The following is a 20,447-nucleotide window of genomic DNA, read 5'->3' as shown; positions in this document are numbered from 1 at the left end:
TAGAATCTGAGGAAGCTGACCAGCATTGGTCTTTATGGGAAAACTTTTCTCTGACTCTCTGAGACTGACCACTTTTGCCTCTTTGCTTTTGTTCCAAGGGTTCTACGCCAGCCAGTGGACAGGATTTACTTTGCAGGCACCGAGACTGCCACACACTGGAGCGGCTACATGGAGGGGGCTGTAGAGGCCGGGGAGAGAGCAGCCCGAGAGGTAGGGTCTGGGGTCATAGATTATGGGGAAGGAGACAACTCATGGTCCTGACATGTAGGTCAACGACATCTGAGAGCCTGGAGACCAACTCTCCAGTAAGCCCCATCTTAAGACCCATAAAATATTATTTTAACTATTGTCTCAGGTGAAGTGAACACCTTAGCCCAAAGTAATAATGAAAATACCTAACATGTCACCCAAAGTAAAAAGAGCCCATGGGGCAAATGATCAACCTGACTATACTTGAAAGATAACCTAGGTCTGATATTCTAGAACCAAACATGCTTCTATTAGGACTCAAAATTCAATTCATTTCACAGGAAAGATTTTCTGACAGTTCCTCTGATGTCATCCCTATTTGAGGTGTGTTCATAACTATTAAAATTTATGGTAAGCCTAATGATTGGAACCTCTTATACCACAGGAAAAATACCTTTTGGCACCTCTTAAAGGTTGAATGGAGTGTTCTGGCCTTTACCTTGGTGTTTTTGATGGATATCTCAAGAGACAGTTACTTAGTCCTTTAGGGAGCAGATTAGAAGAAAGATGGTGTCACTTTTGCTATTTGCCAACGTGTTCTTTCATTTCAGATCCTGCATGCCATGGGGAAGATTCCAGAGGATGAAATCTGGCAGTCAGAACCAGAGTCTGTGGTAGGCTATGTTTTATTTCATGAAATTAGATATCTTTTCTCTAAACCCATTATTTGCAAGAAGAGCACACTTGTATATATTCACATACCTTTTCCTAAGTGATTCACCTAAGTGATTCACCTAAGTGATTTAAACATGAATGTTTAAATAAGTATCATGGGTTAGGGTAGAGGTGAGAGATTTAGACGAACTTTGATAAATTTGTAGTTGCCACATTCATTACAGATTATTAGGAAAAAATATTTTTTGATGAGGAGGGAGTCGTTTCTCAGAGACTTCTAAAAATAATAACTCAATAAATGCCTGTCAAATAAATATCTAGCCTGGTGATTCTCCACAAGAGGTAGGAAAAGAAAGGAAAGTGTGTTAGCATCTCCTGTCCAGGGTCAAACAGATGGAATGAAATGGAGAATATTTAGATTAAAATTTTATTTTTAATATACTGATCATTTTTGTAATAAAATCCTAGGAAGTTTTCCTGGCTGGAAGGAGGGATGCATAGAGGTTAGAGTGAAAACACACTTTAGAGGACAAAGTCACAAAGGTCAGAATTATTGCTCTATCCTTTTAAGTGTGAAGTCAAAGAGAATAGGCCTGCCACTCCACAGTCATTCTCTTAGTGCTTCTGCCAGGGATGGGATTGTGGGCTGTGGAGAACATTGATTCATTTACCAACTAGTATTTATGGCACACGTGTTCTGCATCAGCCATTGTGGCAAAGGCACAGCAGCATTTTTGTGGAGCTCAACATCTGGTGGAGAATGCAGATGATAACCAAAAAGTACAGAACGGTGAAGAAGACATGCTGAGAAAAAATGCAAAAGGAGAATGTCATCCTAGGCTGGAGGCTCAGGAAAGAAAGCCTCCCTGAGGAAGTGAAGGGTCCAGTGAGGAAGACAGGGTAAACAGTATAAGCAGAGGGAACATCGTGTTTACGGGTCTAGAGGTTGGCAAGAATGGGTCATGTTCAGAGAGCTGGAGAAAGTACAGACTTTCTGGAATAAAGTGCACAAGCCCTGTACTAATACCCAATGTTTTCTGAACCCAGGATGTCCCTGCACAGCCCATCACCATGACCTTCTTGGAGAGACATTTGCCCTCTGTGCCAGGCCTGCTCAGGCTGATTGGATTGACCACCATCTTTTCAGCAATGGCTCTTGGCTTCCTGGCCCACAAAAGGGGGCTGCTTGTGCGAGTGTAAAGAGAGAGGGTGTCTGTAATCACACTCTCTTCTTACTGTATTTGGGGTATGGGTTTGGGGAAAGAGTTGCAGTAAAGTTCCATGAAGACAAATAATGTGGAGTGAGGCGGGGAGCGTGAAGATAAATCCAACTCTGACTGTAAAATGCATGGTATCTCTTTCTCCATTGTGCCCCCTGTTTAGTGTCCCTTACCTGGCTTAGCGTTCTGTTTCACCAGTTTCCAAGTTCATTGCCCTCAGAATCTTTAGAATAGTTAAATTGGCTTGTTTAAGGTTCTTGCTACCCCACAACACACCTTGCCCATGCACAAGCAATGAATTTTTTCCTACCACTGTGGCTTTGTGCTTGTTCCTCCTCTTACCTGTAATAGCCTCACCTTCCCAAGTTCTTTGCATTCATCCTTAGAATACCGTATTGTTACAGCTGAAAGACATTAAAGACCATTTAGTCCTCCCCTTCTGTTTTAGAATTGAGCAAACTGAAGCCCACAGGGGTGGAACTTAATTACCTAAGAGCCACAATAAGCCACTGGTATCTGGGGGACTAGAACACAAATCCAACACTTTTCCCACCTCCTTGGATGTATTCCCCAATTATCCTCCTTCACTCCCTGTCGTAGTCACTGATGGTGTCCCTTTGTGTGGGTTTACTCTGTGCTAAGTTGTCTTACACTTCTCAAATGCTACTCAGTATATAGCCTTAAGTCTTACTGTTTTGTGCGGTGTGTCTCCAGCTGATTTTAACTTTTTTGATGGTAGAAATTTTATCTCTTCTTCCTTTTGTATCCTCCATTGTATCTTCATACAAAGGACAGTACACACTTGGGTAATTAAAAATAAAAGTTGATTGACCATATCTGCTGTCCTTTCTTTTTTGGTAACGACTTTCAAGTTTTGGACACATCAAATCAAGATCCAGTATTAGGTATATAATTGTGACTTGAAAGCATTTAGTCAAAATTTCCTTGAAGCCTGGATGATGCATGCATTTGATTGCGTGATCCATCATGGGTGGCATATGTGTGAGCATGTTGAAAATGATTTATAATGATATGGTAAGAATACTAAAAAATACAGTTCCTTGCCTTCACTACCCCAAAAAATACCTGTCAAAATAAATGACATATTAATAAGCAAGATGCTTAAACTATTAAGCTAATTATAATATTTCAGTTGACATTTCATATTCCTTCTTGGTGCAAAGCTTTTTACTAGGTACACTCATTAATTTGAAACTGCAGTTTCACAGTCCATTAAATTCTATTTGGACTATTTTTTAAACAGCATCATCATTTCAAAGGACTCATACCTCTCGACTCCCACCGTCAGTTTTCATCAGGATGTCTTTTAAATCCATAAATGGCCATTTTTATACTGTTGTTTAAAAAATGAAGCTTATTCTTAGCATAAGTGAAATTGAAGAAATCTCCCAAAATTAATTAATAATAGTATAGAGTTTCTGATTTTACAGTGGCATGAATATGTATGAGTTTATGGAAAATTTAAGGACTGTCTTACTCTATTTTGTGTTGTTATAACAAAATATCACAGACAGAGTAATTTATAGTGAACAGAAATTTATTGACTCATGATTGTGGAGGCTGGGAAGTCCAAGATCAAGGAACTGGCATCTTGTGAGGGCCTTTTTGCTGTGTGGCAGAAGGCATCACATGGGTGAGAGAGTGCAAGAGCGGGCTAAACTCATTCTTTTATAAGGAATCCACTCCTGTGATAACAAATCCACTGCCATGATAATAGTATTAACCCACTTATGAAAGCAGTGCCTTCATGACTCAAACATCTTTCATCATTAGGTCTCACCTTCCAACACCACTGCACTGGGGATCAAAGTTCCAACACATGAACTTTGGGGGATACATTCAATCCATAGCAGAGACTAAATGGGAAACCCACCAAGATTTTCTTTGTAACCATTTTTTTTATTCTCTCTAAAAATGTACATGGCATGGTGTGTTTTCTTGAGCATCTTCTCCAAAAAAGTCTCCCTAAAAGTTGATCTCATTGCTAACTCTAATGCATCTGCTAAGAAAGAGTCAAGGGCTGGCCACAGTGGCTCACACCTATAATCCCAGCACTTTGTGAGGCTGAGGCAGGCAGATCGCTTGAGATCAGGAGACCAGCCTAGGCAACATGGTGAAATCCCATCTCTATAAAAAATGCAAAAATTAGCCGGGCATGGTGGTGCATGCCTGTAGTCCCAGCTACTGGGGAGGCTGAGGCAGGAAATTGATTGAACCTGGGAGGCAGGGGTTGTAGTGAACCAAGATCACACTCCAGCCTGGGTGACAGAGTGAGACTTTGTCTCAAAAAAAAAAGAAAAAAAAAAGGAATCGCCTTCTCTAAAAATGTCCTGGATCACTCATTCTCCAGCTGAGTGAGGTGCCCCTTTTCTTTGTTTTCCCAATGTCATATACATTGACCTCTTGTTATGTGCTGACCACATGATATTGCAATTGTGTCATGTTAAGTTACATGATTTGACTGAGGTGCCAAGTTACATTAAATATCAGCTACCAAGGTGAGTCCTGAGATAGACAAAAATAGAAAACTTCAAAGGAAAGATATAAAAAACATTTTTTTTTCTGTTGTAACCCCTCACCAATTTTGAGAATATAAAAGGAGTGGAGAGGGTTTTCAAAGGGGCAGATTTGTAAAGAGATCTCTTTAGAGAGAGAGCTGCCATTCTCTGAGTCCAGCACAGCACAAAAGGGAGGGATGGGGGGGCTGCCTTCTCATTCCAAGTCTAGTGAGAGAAGCATCAAGAAACCCCCTTTGAGAGCTTCACATACCTCTGAAGAATCAAAGCCCTCGATTCTGCTCGAGATAGTATATATATATATTTATTATACTTTAAGTTCTAGGGTACATGTGCACAACGTGCAGGTTTGTTACATATATATACATGTGCCATGTTGGTGTGCTGCACCCATTAACTCATAATTTACATTAGGTATATCTCCTAATGCTATCCCTCCCTCCTCCCCCCACCCCACAACAGGCCCCGGTGTGTGATGTTCCCCTTCCTGTGTCCATGAGTTCTAATTATTCAATTCCCACCTATGAGTGAGAACATGGGGTGTTTGGTTTTTTGTCCTTGCGATAGTTTGCTGAGATAGTTTTGACCAGAGTTAGGGGCTGCCACAGCGACTACCAGAAAACAGAAGCTAAGTAGGGATTAAAATTGGCTACCCAAAGGAGAGGCACTGCCTGTTTTGTGGCAGTCAAGGTTAGAGCCAGAGGGAGAGTCTTTGAAAAAAAACACCCAAAAGTGTCCTCACAAGAAAGAGTTAGTTCTCATAACAGCCAGGCTTGGATCATTTAAAACTTTCTTATAAGAGGACCAGTCAAGTAGGAGTGTTCAGTAAACCACTTTCCCTCATTCCCTTCCACACTCAACCCATAAAGTCCCGGAATCCATGGTTGGCAAGCTAAGGAAGGAAGGAGTACAGAAGGAAAGGAAAAGCTTACCACATGCCCCTTGCAAGATGGCACAGCTGCCCCTGAAACTGGTCTTAACTGGAAGAGGGGAGAAGACTGAGCTTTAAATCAAGTTCAGAGACTTGATTATTCCACAGTATTGGACATCAAAATTACTGAATTGAGACGGTGGTTTGTGGCTTAAGGAAGTCATAGGATTGTCTGTTATTTAAGAGCAATTGATGATAGAGTCATAGACCTGCCAGGGTTTTCAAATACAAGAAACGGAGAAACTTCCCTCACTGAGCAGGTTTAAATGAACAGTGGAAGAACAAAAAATAAAGTGATTTATTTACATCCAGTTCAATACACTGGTATTATTATCATCTATTCTTGAGAGCAGAGACAGTTTTCTATTCATCTTTTCATCTTCTGTACCTCCTGTGGTGCCTAAGCCATCATAATGTCTAAAAAATAATAAATGAATGGATTCTTGTAATTTTTATTTTGATTCTGAATTGACAATCCTGTTATTCTTACTCAGCAAACAGAATGCCCCTATGCTGTTTTGCAGAGCGCCAACTTAAATTTTTTGTCATACTCATTTTGAAAGTGTCAGTTGTCTTCTTTACTATATTTTAGTTGAGATAGCATTAACTGGTTGGATACAGTTTCCTTCCTGGGTAGACTGATGGATCTAAAGCTATGATTCTCAACTGTGAGTGCATAACAAAATGACTGGGGGACTTTGGAAAGACCCCTTATACTTAAATACATGAGGAATTGAGTATAGCAGGGTGGTAGGTGGTGAGTGTCTTCACAGACCTTCTCTGTGAAGGTCATAACCAAGGGCTAAGTTCTGAGTTTTCTCCACCAAGATGTAACTACACCTTTGGAGGCGAAGATCACTTGAGGTCAGGATAAAACCCAGGACGAAACCCTTATCAGGTGTGGTGGTGCATGTCTGTAGTCCCAGCTACTTTGGAAGTTGAGGCAACAGAATTGCTTGAACCTGGGAGGTAGAGGTTGCAGTTAGCTGAGATCATGCCACTGCACTCCAGTCTGGGCAACAGAGCTAAACTCTGTCTCAAAAAAAATTAAATTAAATTAAATTAAATTAAATTAAATTAAAATAAAAGTTAAGCATCAATTTAACAAGTTAAAGAGTGATACATGTTTCCTGGATCATAGGAACTACTTGATTAAAGAAAGACTATCTTGATTGGAAGGCATGGTTGTCTTGAACTGGGTACCCCCCACAAGTAGAGCCTCAAACAAGGGCTTTTATGGAGAACCATTCACTCTGGAAAGTGATCCCAGGGAGCAGAACTGTGAAACAAGGAAGGTGGGAGAGCCAATCCGAGGATGTATTATTGAGCTGGTCACTGCTGTGGGATACAAGGGCTCAGTCCTTCTGGGGACCCTTTGAGGAGTCTTGCACAATGTACCCTAGAATAGTTAAAGTGTTCCCTGGAATGTTAACTCCCTTGAACTTCCAGGCTTGCCCATGAATTGGAATAGCCACTGGGGAAGGTGCTGATGTCAGTTTGCACATCTGGTTGCCGCATCTATGGCTAGAGTAAAAAGATGGGCTGAGAGGATACAGTGGTGCCTAAGAGGTGTAATGTATAGGAACCAAAACACAACTTAAAAGAATTCTATTGAAAGAAGCACAATATTTCATTTATTTATTTTTTAAAAATTTTTTTCTTTGTCCAAGGGAAAGGCATGTTGAATCTTAGAAAAACAACCTGTTTATGTGACAGTCTCATGGATATTTTAGTTATAAAGAGAACATCTCAATTTGGGATCTTCAAGGCTGCACAAGTGGGATAAATCCCATCTATCGGTAAGGTCTCATGCCAGAAAGATGTCTATGAAACACTGAGTGCTTGCCATGCCTGTGGTTCCCTTTTTAAAAGGTGGTCAGAAATGAATCTTTGCAGAAACGTCACCTGGTTTTTTGATCCTACTAACTGGCCACAACTGATTGGACTAGGATTGATTCCTGAGTCAAAGCACTCAATAGGTGGCCAGTGGTCCATGAGTTGGCCTGGCTAAAAGTCTTTCTATGACAGTGGTGAAGATGAAGTTGATACAAGGAGAGAGCAGCCTAAGTCACAAGGAATGGGAGAATGAAGCCCAAATCTGAGTGGCTGCTGTGCCATGTGACCTACTGAGGCATCTCAATACCAATGACCAATGCTCCGGGACATAATGAGATTTGTGAGATTTGAATGAACCACAGTGGAGCTGATCTCCTCTACTTCCTCACTGCCCCTAGTTTTCCTATGGAAACAGAGTGTACCTAACAGAGACATCTTTTCTCTGCCAACATTCACCTGCCCTCCTATCTGCTTCCTTTCAAACGTTAACTCTGCTTGTCCCCAGTTACCAGTCCTCTGTCATTGCATACCCTTTAGGATCTTGTCTCCTGGCCAATATGTTAGGATCCCTTTACTTCCTTCTTAGCCTTGGCCTCAAACTAAGAAGGACAGGTCCTATTTGAAAGCAATGGTAGTTTTCTCACCCACTCCTCATTTCAATAATGGAGTCAATCTCGCAACCAAATAGAATAATCTAGAATGTTCTGGACTCTAGGGGAATGTGTAGACAACTTGGTGAAATGTGTTGGTGGGTTTTTTGTTGTTGTTTGTTTCCCGTTAATTTGTTTAAGTGCTCATGAGGAATCATCTGACTTGAAAATCCTCCTGGCGAGTGATCTTAATGACATTTCAGCCTGTGGACACTAGAAGCCAAGCTCCAGTATTAGAAATAACTGATCTAATCAGATCCTGCAGTTACCCTGGACTGCTACTTTCTGATGTAATTGCTGTTGTCATTTCTGCTAAGACCACGTGACAAGTTACTAACAAGTCATATACCACTCCAGCAGACTGACATCTCAGCCCCTGGCCTCCAACCCTGACCACTTTGGACTCTTCTTTTACCTTTCTTTACATCTCTAATCCCCAACCATTTCTTGCTTAACCACTCTGGTTCACTTTATTCTCCTTGAAAATCCATTTCCCTGCCAGGCAAAATGCTGAGTGGCACTGAACTTTTGCTCTTGAATTTGCATATCTCTCTTACCTCCAGGCCATTTCATTGCATTATATTTTCTTCCCCCTAGCCTGCTGTCAAAATGTTTTCAATACCAGAATATTCCCTGGGTTATAGCAAATTATGGAGAAAGTCCTGGAGTTGTGTGGGAGCAGTGGGAAGAAGACCTCCAGCTGTTTCAGAAGAGAGTGAAGGCTGTCTTGGGCCATAAATTCCTCATCCCCACAACTCGTCCATCTTCTCTGGCCTTGTTTTGTGCTCTACCTGTTCTTTTACTCTTCTATCTCCAGTGCTGCCAAATGCTCAGGTCTTTGGTCTACTGGTCAAGCCTACTTTGGGTAAATATAATTCCCTTTGGAGCCCAAAGTTCGATGGGGCTGGTGGTCCTTTGGGCTATGCATCCTGATGTTTTGGAAGCACTCTAAGGGCGGGATTGTCTTCAAAATAACATCTTCTAAAAGCTGCCTGCTAAATGTGAAAAACAGTACATAAAGTATATGTCCTTAAATAATATAAGAGCCTCCCTGCCAATTCCCTCCATGCCCTCTCCATGCAAGCTGAGCCCCCTTTCTTTTAGGTGCCCAATGCCACAGGCATTGCTTTAAGCAAAGGACAATGTAGGCAGTTAAACCTACCACAGAAGGGAGCAGTATAGGAGTAGGGTTCACAGAGGAAGAGGTAAGTATTATAGACTATTCTCATTGGCACTGGCCATCTCTTTTTGAGCCAAAAGTTAGGATAGAATGTTGGGTACTAGACTTACTCAATACCCAATCTTCCACCTCCTTCAACATAGAACCTTGATTTTGTTCAGCTATTTACACACTACTGTACTTCAGAAAAGGTGGGCTGGCCACATTGCCAGTCCAAAGACGTGGGTACTGGTTAGCCTAAGGCAATCATGGTGGTCCTATTTTATTTTGTCAATGGTTGACAAAAAAAAAAAAGAAAAAAAGAAAAAATAAACATACCCAGGCTTACTGGTGTATGTTATGCAATTCTGGCCAATGACCATAAGGAGAAGTCTTCTTAGGGGGCCAGCTGGAGCTTGTGGAAAAGAGTTCCTCACTCTTAAAAATAGACACATAAGAAAACAGACACATTCTATCTTCTTTGGTATGTTACAAGTATCTGGATGTGACATTTATAATTGCTGCAGCCATCTAACTTCCAGGCCAAGGATGAGGTCCATACACAGAGAAGGTTGAGGCCAAAAAAGTTACAAAGAAATCAGACATCAGCCCTGCTATATACCCTTCTCCCAGCCTACCAAATTTTAGGAAGTCTGGTCATATGAGAAATAAATTCAACCATTTCGAATACAGGCTTTCTGTTACAGTCCAAAACATCCTAAAAGATCCACGTCACTTGACACAATTTTAAGACCTTCTTATAAGACTGCCTTTGGATAACAATAATGCTTATCATTAATTATATTATTATAAAAACAGCTACTTTTATTAAATATTAAGTACAAGATGCTGTACATCATCTTATTTTATCCTGATTCCACTCCCATCACTTCCATTTTACACATAAGGAGTCTGAGTCTCAGAGACAAGGCAAAGGTCCCATAACCAGTAAGAGGTATAGATGGGCTTCAAACCCAGATGAGAGTTGCTCTAAACCTGTGAGTGTTCTCTTCACTGTCTCTACTCCCTGGGTCAGCCTTATAAGACTACTTATCCAGAATCCCTAGCACCTGATCTTTCTAAATTATTGCCATCTCCAAAACTTAGGTATTTTCTTTCCAAAAATATTTTTATTTGCTTCTACCACTCAATATGGCCCCAATATCTTCTGGATACAATCTTTTGCCTGTTCCATTATAAGGATTAAAGAATGATAACCATTCAACAATAACTCAACAAATATATATTGAATACCCTTTCTATTTCAGGTATTTTTGTAGGTGTTGGGAGTATAGTTGTGAACAAAACTGAGAAACTCCCTTCCCTCATGGAACTTAAATTCTAATGGAGAGATGATAAATAAATAAATAAATAATAAATAAATAAATGGTGTAACCTATACTTTCAGGTGATGAAAACCATCATCAAGAAAAAGTAAGCAAGGAAAGGGGATAAAGAATGATGTGGTGGCAGGGGATGGCTATAGCAGATTGAGTGGTCAGGTTAGGCCTTACCGAGAAAGTGACTTTTACTAAACTGAGACCTAAATGAAGTAAAAAAAGAGCCATGATGCTACTTGCAGGGGAAATAGCAATTGCAAGTCCCAGAGGTGAGAGTATGATTGGAGTATTAAAGGAATAGCAAAAGAGCCAGTATGGCAGGAGCAACAGTAACAAAAATTAATGCTAGAAAATGAGGTTGGAGAGATAGACAGGGGCCAGATCATGTAGGAAGTCTTAGGCCACAGGAAAGGGTTCGGCTTTTATTCTAAGTGTGACGACAATTCACTGGAGTGTTTCTAGTAAGGTAGTAGACAGTCTGGTAAATTTTTACAAGAATTAGTCTGTCGTGGATACTGTAGTGTGCTACTCAAATCTTCCTTTGGAAATGATGCACTCATTCACGCAGCTGCTCGAAGTTGGGAGGCTGACAGCTCATAGCTGTGTCCCTTTCAGTGGGCTGAAGGAAACCCCCTGCCCCAAAGCATGCCCCTTCCTAGGAGTAGTCGAAATCCAATGAGTGGGTACAAAGAAGTATTTTAGTTCCAGACCTCCCCGTGGAATCAGCTAAAACCTTTATTGCAATTGCTTCAGAGTTCTGCTTCATCCTCTGCCCAATTTGCTTCCCTCACTCCTTTGCAGGTATTGATCCCAAGGGCACATTCCAATAAGCTTCTTGGATGCAAATCTCCATCATAGAGTCTGCTTCCTGGAAATTCCACCCTGTGAGACACTTAGTGATGTGGAAAGCAGGCTTCTGTGTGGTAAGAGTGAAAGCAGTAGACTATCTAGGAGGCCTGGAAAGTTAGTTGTCCAGGCCAGAGACTCTGGTGGCTTGGTCTAGAGTAATAAAGATATGGATCCATGGAGATCCATGAAGATCGGGTGGAGGTGTTGAGTAGGCTTTTGACTATGTACATTAGAGTTCCAGGGAGAAGTTGGGGTTGGGAAGCTGTGGGATTGAGCGTAAACAGAGCAATATTTGAAGATGAGCCTCGAGACATCCAACCATTAAATGTGAAATGTTCAATATCTATTTACTCAATTACAAACAGCAGTGATCCCCAAAAGAAATATATATCTAAGAGCTATGACAAATTATGTACTCAGATTACAGTGATTTTGCTGTAATCATTCATTATAATCTCCATTATTGCAGCTTTTCAGTGATTATAGCAAGCTGATGTAAAAAAGTGAGTAATAATTGTTTTAAAATCTTTTAAAAACATCTAGGTTTCATATTTCTGGTGTTTGGACACCTGGTCAAACAATCTGCTGCTGTATTTATGTATTTGCTTATCGTCTGCTACTTCCCAGAGAATTTGAGACAACATCCAGCAACACATTTAAACACCAAGTTAACAAAACAAAACAAAAGGAGATGGTGTGTGAACAGTAAGTGGATGAGGAGAAGGTGGACAAGCAGGTGGGCACAGGGAAGGCCAACTGCTGTCTAGGTAGGGAATCTGAGGGACTCCAGCAAAGACCCATTGACCAAGGCCTGAAAATGTTTTTGTTTCATTTTATCGCACTGTCTGAAATGTTACATCAGAAATCCTCTTAGACTGGGGTCTATCAAAATACACCTTTGGCCCACCAAATGGATTCCTGGCACGTCTCACTTTAGTGTAAATAAGCTTTATCAAATTGTGGTCAACTCAGGGAAAATGCCTACTCCAAAGATGAAATTCTGGGCAACACCAGCACAAGGTGACTTCAGGATGTTGGGAGACTCAATGATTGTTCCTTCCCCATCACCCTCTGAGCTCTTCTTTCTGCCAGCCTCCTTAATGTCAGCTCTTCCTCATGTTTCTCCTTGATTTCCTCTGGAGTGCTTTCAGTGGGTGACTGCCTCCTTTTTCAAGATCCTGCTGATGGTAAGAAGAGGACTCCAAATATGTCCAGTGCTTCCCAGGGGTCAGCAGGCATGCTAAAATGACGCTTTTCATAGCTTGACCTCAGAAGGTTGGGTTCCCTATTTGAAAGGGCTCTATGAAAAAGTGGATGGGTGAAAAAACTAGAATAAAGATAGGAAAGTGGGGAAGGCTGCGATAATTTCTATAGGCCCTTGGTCCACCCAGCAGACTATGGCCCAAGAACCTTCCCCTGGGGCTTGTACCTGCGGGAAGTGCTACTCCCTCTGCCTTAGGTGTCCTACCCTGTTGTCAGCCTGGAGAGTTTCTACATTTTGTCTTTAGCCACTCAGCTCCAGAATTTCCTTCTTCGAGAAGCCAAGGAGAGGAGAGTCACCTGGGTCCAGTGAGGCTCTTTCTCCACCCCAACCCATTCAGGCTGGCAGTGCCAAAAACGCCATATGCCCAGCTTAGTAGGGTGACCCAGATAGGCCGGTGGGGAAGAGCAGCAGGGTCCCAGTGTTGCTGGCAGATTATTCAATCAAGGTTCTGCAGAGGCTAATCCAGGTGGATTCAAGGGCCCAGTATTCAGCAGGCTTGCAAAATGTCATATTCAACCAGGGAGCAAGACATCAGCAGCACCTGGGTGCCAGCCATATCCCTGCCCCAAAGGGATCTGTGATGAAAACTCAGTAGTTAAGGTGCCCAGTGCAGACCACAGGCCTCACACTAGATCTCAGATCCCATCCTCTCACAGAGATGGGTCTGCCTCAGGGTACAGGACCAAGGCTCCATGCCCAGTAGCCATTAGCAATTCCTTATCCTCTGCTCCTTATGTGTAGGGCTCTCCTGTCTGAGCCTAAAAGTGTGTCTTTCCTAGATTTCCTGCAATTATCCTCTGCCAACCCATCCCCACCAAGAAATCCTGGATCTGTTTGCCTGAAACCCAGACTGAGGATGGCTAAGTCCTTGTGTGGCAAGCCCATCTTCTCCTCTGTTTCCTGACCACTAAGGCTGTTGTTTCCCTTTGCTCACCCTGGCCACCCCACCATATTGAGTCTGTCCCAGGAGAGGGCATTGTGCCATACATGGGCCCCTTCTCCCTGTCTCAGAGTGACTGCTGTGCAGAACCCTCATTTCCCTCGATGCCGAGACGTGAAGGATGTGATCTGCTGAGTGCTCAAAAGCACCCACCTGATGCCAAACGACGCTTCCATTATCCCAATACTGTCTTCTCTCTTTACCTAATCGGAAATTTTTACCATGGATTCATGTGTGGGGGTGGGGAGAAGGTTAGCCCAACCCTGAGAAGCCAAGAGCACCCTTCCTGGGTACACCCAGTGTCAGTCCTAGCCCTTGGAGTAAGCTGGAGTGAGACTGGATTTTTTTTTCTTTTCTGTGCTTGTTAATTTTAATTTGTTAATTTTGCACTTCAACCAGATATCCAGCTTCCCCGAGAGGCCAGGCTTGTCATAAATGATCGGATGAAATAAATAATGAATAAATGCTTCTCTCTTGGATTCCAATTTAAATCCAAGGAGCCCTGGTGAGATCTGAGGACTGGTTCTGTCAATTATTTCTTCCAGACTGACCTTTGGTTACTAATTGGCTCATTTAAATTCATTCTTTTGAGGGCATGTTACAATGGAAGTGAAATAATTAAAGAGGAGAAAACCTGAATTTGTAGTTGGATATGTTTGAAGGTATGTCATTACCATTATGATACTGGGCACCATATGAAATTGCGGTCCTGGGAAATGACAGTGGGTTTTACTTTTTCTCATGCAAGTGATGTTTCGTAGTAAAACCTGGATCCTTGATCCCTGCTTGCTTATCTCTCTATCTATACCAAAAATACTGGCATAAGGCAGTGCTTGCCAACGTTTTTCACATCACATCACACAGAAAAAAAAAAATTGATTGCATTTGTTTTGGCACACTGGGTAAATGGATACAGTTACTGAATGCATAGAAGCTAGTAGCTTAGGGGTTGTGGCCACCCAACTTCCTGTTCCTCTGACTGGAGAACTGATGGCCTCCAGATCTCTACGTAGATGCAACCCATTTGTGGTGGGGTCTGTCATTTAGGGAAACATTAAACAAGCATTTCAAAAAATATGTAATTGCGAATCTTTATGGAGGGAAAACAAAAGCAGTGATGAGAGCATTCTTTCATAGGTTTGTTGGCCATTTGTATATCTTCTTTTGTGAAGTAACTCAGGAATGGAAAACCAAACATCATATGTTCTCCCTGATATGTGAGAGCTAAGCTATGAGGACACAAAGGCATAAGAATGATACAATGGACTTTGGGGACTTGGCGGGGAAGAGTGGGAGGGAGGCAAGGGACAAAAGACAACAAATATTGTGCAGCGTATACTGCTTGAGTGATGGGTGCATCAGGATCTCACAGATCTCCACTAAAGAACTTACTCATGTAACCAAATACCACCTGTACCCGAATCACTTGTGGAAAATAATTTTTTTAAAGCAGTGATAAGAGATTATAATGGAGAATTAATTGTCAGGGAGGGGTTCTCGGGAAGTGCATCTCTGAGGAAGTGCTATTTCATCCTTTGGGAAATAACCTAAAGGATTTAGCCAACTGAAGAATGGAGAAAAGAACCTTCCATGGAGAGGGAACCAAGACAGAAAAGAACTGGATATATCTGAGGATTTATGAGAACTAGATGGCTGGAAGGTTCTGAGGGAGAGTGGAGTGACCAGAGGCGAGGGTAGGGAAACAGGCAGAAAAAAGAGCATGCAAGGCCTTGGGAGCCACAGTGCGTCATATCCAAAGTGCATTGAGCAGCTATTGAAGGGGCTTGAGTCTGGACTGACAGGGTCAGATTTGCAGTTTTAAAAGATCTACTTGGGCTGCTCGGGTGGTGCAGTAAAAGGGAAACCAGGGTATTTTAGCAAGAGATGACTAACCAGAGAGGAGTTACTAGTGGAGAAAAATAATTTGAGATGTATTTTTGAAGTAGGAATCATAGTAGACCACAAAGGGATCCTTGATTTTTTTAAAGCTATCATTTATTGTTAGTACTGTAACAACTTCACTTATGTGATCCTATTGAACGCCCAGAACAACTGAACAGCTAGCTCCATTTAACAGATAAGAAAATGCATGTTCAATACCAAGATTCAAACCCAGGCCTAGCCGGCTCCAGAAACCTGAGCTTTCAACATTTACGCTTTCCTACAAAAGAGGGTGACTTCACAAAGTATCTGTTTCTAAAGACAGTTCTTAGGGCTAAGAAATCAGAATGTGCCTTTAGGAATAATAAGTATTCCTAGTTGTGTGTTAAATGTAGGAAGCTGAAACCAACAGACTTTCCTGTCCCTAAGCTAAACAATACTGAGCCAGTCAAAATAACTTGGCTACTTGTCCCAGGAAATACTTGCTCCTGGAATACAAAGCTTTGAAGTAACAAAAATAGATTATTTATCAAGACCAACAGCTTGCTCATCAAGACTCGCTTTAAGACACCACTTTACTTTGCCTACCAATCCACAACTACTTTATCATAAACTTTTCCAATTCCAACCAGTTTTTTGCCTTGCAAGATCTGCCTTAAAAACAACCCCCAAATGGAAAACCCTGTGAACCCTCCCCCAATTTTTCCACTTTGAGACACTAGTAAGACTGTCAATATGATGTTCTCCCTTATGCAATGTGTCTGATAAACTTAGCTTTTCTTGATTGACATGTTTTCTGGCGATCTTTTGGGAAGTCAATGGTTGGCAAGTGCCTGGTAGGATACTCTTGCTTTGGGGCTTGGCCATCTAAAGGGATGCTTGAGCAGGTTCATGTGAAAGTCCAGTATTCAGTTGTGTGCAGAGTCTGAAAGAAATTCAGTTATTGGGGTTAAAGAATAGAAATTTCTCTTCTGTCGTTTATTAAAGGTACAAACTAGGAATCTAGTTTTGTGCTTGTGTAAGACAAATACATTTGCTTCTCAGGATCCCAGATGCAAGCCTTTTCAGGCTTTGTAGAAGACAAAGCTGGATAGAAGCTATATTGGGGTGTGTGTGTGATACGGAAGAGGGTAGGCATTGGTGGAAGCAGGGCAGAGTCCATGTGGTTTTAAATCATTAAAAGTTCTACTTGCTGCTCCAAATGCAGGTGCCTGGAACAGCAGGGATTTGAGGACAGACCAATTGTGGCATTTAACTCTTGGTTTTCAAAAATCTTGAGGCCCATGTGGTAGGCTAGATAATAGCCTGGCCGAAGATGTCCACGTCCTAACCCTGGGGCAAATGAATATGTTACCTTACATGGCAAAGGGACTTTGCAGATGTGATTAAGGATTATAAAATAGGGAGATAATCCTCGTGGGCCCAATGTACTCACAAGGGTTCTCTTAAGAGGGAGGCAGGAGGCTCAAAGTGAGGAGGAGATAGTGCAACCATGTAAACAAGAGATTGGAGTGATGCAGCCACAAGCCAAGGAATGCCAGCAGCCTTTGGAAGCAGAAAGAGGCAAGGAATGAGTTCTCCCTTGGAGCTTCCAGAAGGAACCATTCTTGCTAACACCTTGATTTTAGCCCTGTAAGACTCATTTTGAACTTTTGACTTCCAGAACTGTAAAATAATAAGCTTGTGTTGTTTTAAGCTACTAAGCTTGTGCCATTTTGCTACAGGGGCAATCGGACATTAATACAGCCAACAAAATTTAAATGGCTGATATAGCAAAGGTGGTCAGGCTGCTTGAGAGAGCAGCTGACTTACCCTCACTCCCTTTGGCCTGTCTGAACTGGCCCCATCTCTCAGTGGACTTACCTTTCAGATGTATCCTCCGGCCAGCTCTACACAGTCTAAATATAAGGCCCATCTAATACCAGCTGCCTTGTTGGACCCATCTAGGGGCCTCATACCTGCATCTTCCATGTTTGCTAGTTGATGTGACAGAATAGTCTATAGTAGCCAGATGAATACACGACACCAGGCAAACAGACCTCCTTTGCTCATTTTCTTGATGTAAATCTAATTCACTGCCAGCTGTATTACATATTTAGTGTATGTCTGGCACGAGGTACACAGTTTACCAGCTTAGATGTTGATCTTGCTGAAGACGGAGTTGTCAAGGTTTAGTTCCACTGAAATCCCATATAGTGAACCCATGGGACACTTAGTACCATTGCAGATGCCAGCCACTATTAGGTGTATGTTTTCTGAATTTGTACAGCCCCAAATAACCTAGGGTGCTCTGAGGACCTCTAAGGTGGTCCCAGCACTATACAGTGCCTAAAAGAAACACAATTTTGACGCCCAAATCTTAAAAGTAATGTAAATATTTACTATACCAGAAAACTCATAGCCAAACTTAGGAAGCTTCCTTCCTGCCTTCCTGCCTTCCTGCCTTCCTTCTTTCCTTCTATCTCCTTAGGTTGTCAAAACAGCTTTTGAAAACCCCTTCTTCTCCCATCATTCTCAGCAAACTAACACAGGAACAGAAAACCAAACACTGCATGTTCTCACTCATAAGTGGGAGTTGAACAATGAGAACACATGGACACAGGGAGAGGAACATCACACACCAGGGCCCGAGGGGGCAAGAGGACGGAGAGCATTAGGACAAATACCTAATGCATGCGGGGCTTAAAACCTAGATGACGGGTTGATAGGTGCAGAAAACCACCATGGCACATGTATACCTATGTAACAAACCTGCATGTTCTGCACATGTATGCCAGAACTTAAAGCAAAATAAAATCAAAAGAGAAAACCCCTTCTTCTCTCCAGCTGCACTCCTCCACCGCCCCAAGTTGCCTTTCTGAAACTTTCTCCTCTCCCCAGCTCCCTTCTCCTGCTTTCCCCAGATTACTTCCCTGCCCTTTCTAAGGTGAAAGCAATTCCACCTGTCTCATCTCCCATCAATGTTCTCTTCACCCATTACCCAGATGCACACAACAGAGGCTGAAAAACCAAGAAGTTCTAACAAAAAAACCTTCCTGAGAGATTAGGGCAGAGGAAAGGCTGCAAATATTAGATATCAATATTGATCCATGTCACAACTGAAAACAAAGTAAGCGAGTGCAGGCAAATGTGTTGGAGGAAATTCTGGGTGGAGGTGACGCTTCTTAGTTTCCCCAAGAGCGAGGCTGTCTTGAATACTTCAGGATTTCCACTAGACGGAAACAACACCAATTGGCCAGAAGATGGCACTCTTTTAAAACAAATTGGGGCAGCCCCCTGGCACAGGGGCTGGGAGATAGTCAATCACAGTCGTTAAAGAGCTCCAAGTGCAGAAAAGGGCTGGGCAGACAGGGGAAAAGTGAAAGACTGATGGGGTGAACTACGGTCAATGGGACAAATAGGACTTAACAGTCAGCACTTATTAGTTGCAGATGTGGTTTTCTTTACCAGTTAGTCATGCCGTTTCTATTTTATTTTTTACTTCCTGTCTCACTATGTGGTGTCCTTAGTCTTTTGCCACAGAGTGATGCTTATGGAGGCCTGAGGATTCTGGTAACTTCCTCTTAAATCGTGCTTCCCCTGCATTCCTAGCATCTCATGCTTTTCTGTAATAGCACTGACCAGAGCCACAATTAATATGTTCCACAGTATCTACAATCAACTCTGTGCTCCATGAGGTGGGCTGTGTCTTGTACACTGCTGAATCACAGCATGGTGCCTACCTACCACATAGTAGGTGCTCAATAAGTAGGTGTTGAATGATTGTAAGAAATTCAAGGTAATAACTGCTCGCAAAACTTAAGCAGTGCTTCCTTTCTGCTATTCTAAAAGGTCGATGGAGAAGAGCTGATGCCTACTGAGTGCTTGCTGCCTTAAGCCATTACCTGCATTATCTCCGTTTTCCCATCAATTCTGTAAGACAGGTACTTCAAGTCACAGTAGTTATCTAGGGGCATGTAAAAAGTAAATGACACAAGGTGCAGGGGTGCCCTATATCAATCCATCAAGATTCTCATTACTGCACTACTCTGTGGACCTTTAAGCACCCCACCCCCACCAATCTTCGTCTCTTTCCCCGCTCCTACCTCCCCATCCCCCAGCACACACCCACACCTCTTTCCTCCACTCTATTTCACCCATAGACCTCAGTGGTTTGTGGAAAATACATGAGGCCCATTAATAGGAAAACCTGGTTCCCATTGAGGTGTTACTGTTTGGAGTGTCAATAAATAGTAGCCTTTGATGGATCACACGTGCATTAAGGGGAGGTCTTACTTGAATGGCCCACAGCCCACCTTGAATGAATGGCAAGTTTCCTCAAGCCAGCTTTTTCACATGAGGCTTCCAAAGCTGCTTTTCAGAAACTTGGCTCCAGGCTGAGACAACCAGTTCACATCAACTGTCACTTTGAGACCTGCTTTTGCCTTCAAACTCTGAAAAGAATGGCCTTGATCAAGGAAGAGAGCTAAGCCCTGGGCTCTGATAGAGGAAAGAGAACTGTTACTATTACCTAGTACCTTCCTTTGTTTTCATCCTCTTCCTCTAATGTCTCAGTCAGCTTCCTTAGGCTAAGGGGCATGCCTTGCATGTTTACCACCACCTCAGTGTAAAGCAAGGAGTATAGTTTGAAAAAATTAATACACTCAATGTTGATATCCTGTTTGCTGAAATTATATCATAGCACAGAATAAATGTTAACAGAAGAGCGGTGATTTCTATCTCACTGCAAATATGTGGTTTTTCCAATAAAGTCTGACACTGCTCTCGTCAATCGTGACATTCACATAGCAGGAGATAAACATTGCCACGGTATGGTGGGCTGGGGAAGGGTAATTTCTTAAGGGAGATTTCTGGTCTAAGAAGACTTTTTTTCTGTCTTTGTTTTTCTTTTTGCCATTCCAACCCAGGCCTCTCCTACTCACTCCAGGTAGTTTCACAAAATGGTTGCTGGTCTTTGTGCTTATTTCTCAGAAAAA

The 20,447-nt window shown here is 42.2% G+C and overlaps 1 protein-coding gene across 2 annotated transcripts in view; it reads left to right on the top strand.

Moving 5' to 3' along the window:
- Nucleotides 1-2,920, top strand: part of MAOB (monoamine oxidase B) — a 118,126-nt gene extending 115,206 nt beyond the window's left edge. The window contains exons 13-15 of one of the 2 annotated variants that reach the window (XM_032756759.2): nt 99-210; nt 801-863; nt 1,912-2,920. In XM_032756759.2, coding sequence (XP_032612650.1) covers nt 99-210; nt 801-863; nt 1,912-2,064 — 328 coding nt within the window. In that variant the 3' untranslated portion in view covers nt 2,065-2,920. The remainder of the gene's footprint in view (nt 1-98; nt 211-800; nt 864-1,911) is intronic. The other variant, XM_032756760.2, reaches the window with a different exon arrangement.
- Nucleotides 2,921-20,447: the final 17,527 nt, after the last annotated feature.

Source organism: Hylobates moloch, unplaced genomic scaffold, assembly GCF_009828535.3.
Source record: "Hylobates moloch isolate HMO894 unplaced genomic scaffold, HMol_V3 SCAFFOLD_7, whole genome shotgun sequence".
NCBI classification, from domain to species: domain Eukaryota; kingdom Metazoa; phylum Chordata; class Mammalia; order Primates; family Hylobatidae; genus Hylobates; species Hylobates moloch.
The sequence above is the reverse complement of the archived record's forward strand: the minus strand, read 5'-3'. Positions and strand labels throughout refer to the sequence as shown.